General features: G+C 62.3%; 1 protein-coding gene across 1 annotated transcript in view; it reads left to right on the top strand.

Moving 5' to 3' along the window:
* Window positions 1-780: 780 nt before the first annotated feature.
* The window catches only part of SLC7A4 (solute carrier family 7, member 4), a 3380-nt gene continuing 2053 nt past the window's right edge, over window positions 781-2107 (top strand). The window contains 3 exon segments of the mRNA XM_009586636.1: window positions 781-1762; window positions 1869-2103; window positions 2105-2107. The exon segment at window positions 2105-2107 is cut by the window's right edge and continues 421 nt beyond it. Coding sequence (XP_009584931.1) covers window positions 781-1762; window positions 1869-2103; window positions 2105-2107 — 1220 coding nt within the window.

Raw genomic sequence — 2107 nt, 5'->3', positions numbered from 1 at the left:
CCCATGATGTGGGCATGGGGGGACACATTTATCCTGGCTCTGGTAGGAGGGCAGCTAGAAGGGGAGAGCATCCCCGAAATCACAGACCGTCCCACAAAGCAGCTGAAGCAGCACCTGAAGGTCCCCAGAGCTGCGTCCTCCCATTCTCCCGGCAGCAGCTGCCAGCCAGGGCTGGTCCCTGGGCACTGGATGTGTTTCCTGGTCTGGCCGGGGACGCCCACGTCCTCACTGGAGCAGCTCTGGACTTCCTGCTGCACACCTCCGTGCCACGCCTGGGCTTTCCCTGGGGAAGCAGCAAGTTGCTGGGAGCGGGGAGAGGCTGCATGCCCCCTTGGTGGGCTCCTGGCACACCAGGGAGAAGGTCTGGTAGATGTTGAATAAGGTGAAGGGGGAGCAACAAAGAGACCTTCAGCAGGGCCAGAGCATCCTGGTTTGAGCTTTAATGCAGCTCCGTTTTAAAAAGAAAAGCCTGGGAGGTGCCGCCCTGGGGTGCTGTAATTTCCCTCCCACCTGGCACACGGGTCCCTGCGCAAGGTGGTTGGCTGTCCTGTGCCACCACCCTGGAGGAGGACGTGCTCCGGTGCTGTGCCCCACGCTGGCTGAGGAGCGAGGGACACCTTGAATGTGCCCCGGTGGCTTTTCCACCCTGTCCCCACCACCCGATACCTCCCTGCAGGAGGGGATGCTCACACCTTCCTGCTCCCCTGCCAGGTCTCCAGGCAGGGTCTCGCCACAGTGGACCCCTCACCCTGCCAGAGGGCAGGGCCCACTGCCTCCAGGATGGCAAGATGGCTGCCTCGCTCTGCCGACCTGACCCGCTTCTGCCAGAAACTCAACCGAGTGAAGACCTTGGAGGACGACATGATGGAGACGTCCTTCAACAGATGCCTCTCCACCATTGACTTGACGCTGCTGGGCATTGGGGGCATGGTGGGCTCTGGGCTGTACGTCCTCACAGGCACCGTAGCCAAGGAGATCGCCGGCCCCGCCGTCATCGTCTCCTTCATCATTGCCGGCTTTGCCTCGCTCCTGGCTGCTCTCTGCTATGCTGAGTTTGGAGCCCGGGTACCCAAGACGGGCTCTGCCTACATGTTCACCTACGTGTCCGTGGGTGAGATCTGGGCCTTCCTCATTGGCTGGAATGTGCTGCTGGAGTACATGATTGGGGGAGCCGCGGTGGCCAGGGCCTGGAGCGGCTACCTGGACTCCATCTTCAACCATAAGATAAAGAACTTCACCGAGACGCACGTGGGCACCTGGCAGGTGCCATTCCTGGCCCGCTACCCCGACTTTCTGGCAGCTGCCATCCTGCTGGTAGCGACCACCTTCATCTCCTTTGGGGCCAAAGTGTCCTCCTGGCTCAACCACGTCTTCTCGGCCATCAGCATGGGTGTCATCCTCTTCATTCTCATCATGGGCTTCGTCCTTGCGCAGCCCAAGAACTGGAGTGCCCAGGAGGGCGGCTTTGCCCCGAATGGGCTCTCAGGCATCATGGCCGGCACAGCCACCTGCTTCTACGCCTTCGTGGGCTTCGACGTCATCGCAGCCTCCAGCGAAGAGGCCAGGAACCCGCAGCGGGCTGTCCCCAGGGCCATCGCTTTCTCCTTGGGACTGGCCACCGGGGCCTACATTCTGGTGTCGATGGTGCTGACGCTGATGGTGCCCTGGCACACGCTGGACCCCGATTCTGCCCTGGCGGATGCATTTTACAGGAGGGGCTACGCCTGGGCAGGGTTCCTGGTGGCCGCTGGCTCCATCTGCGGTGAGTACAGGCAGTGGCGGCGGGAGCTGCCCGCCCAGCAGATGGGGGCTGGGAACCGGGGTGGTTTGGGTCTGATGTGGTCCTCCTTCTTCTGCCCATCCCTCAGCGATGAACACGGTCCTGCTGAGCAACCTCTTCTCCCTGCCGCGCATCGTCTATGCCATGGCTGAGGACGGGCTCTTCTTCCAGGTCTTCTCCCAAGTGCACCCCCGCACGCAGGTGCCCGTCTTTGGCATCGTGGTCTTCGGGCTGCTCATGGCCCTATTGGCCCTCATCTTCGATCTGGAGGCCCTGGTGCAGTTCCTGTCCATCGGCACGCTGCTGGCCTACACCTTTGTGGCCGCG

Source organism: Fulmarus glacialis, unplaced genomic scaffold, assembly GCF_000690835.1.
Source record: "Fulmarus glacialis isolate BGI_N327 unplaced genomic scaffold, ASM69083v1 scaffold26641, whole genome shotgun sequence".
NCBI classification, from domain to species: Eukaryota; Metazoa; Chordata; class Aves; order Procellariiformes; family Procellariidae; genus Fulmarus; species Fulmarus glacialis.
The sequence above is the reverse complement of the archived record's forward strand: the minus strand, read 5'-3'. Positions and strand labels throughout refer to the sequence as shown.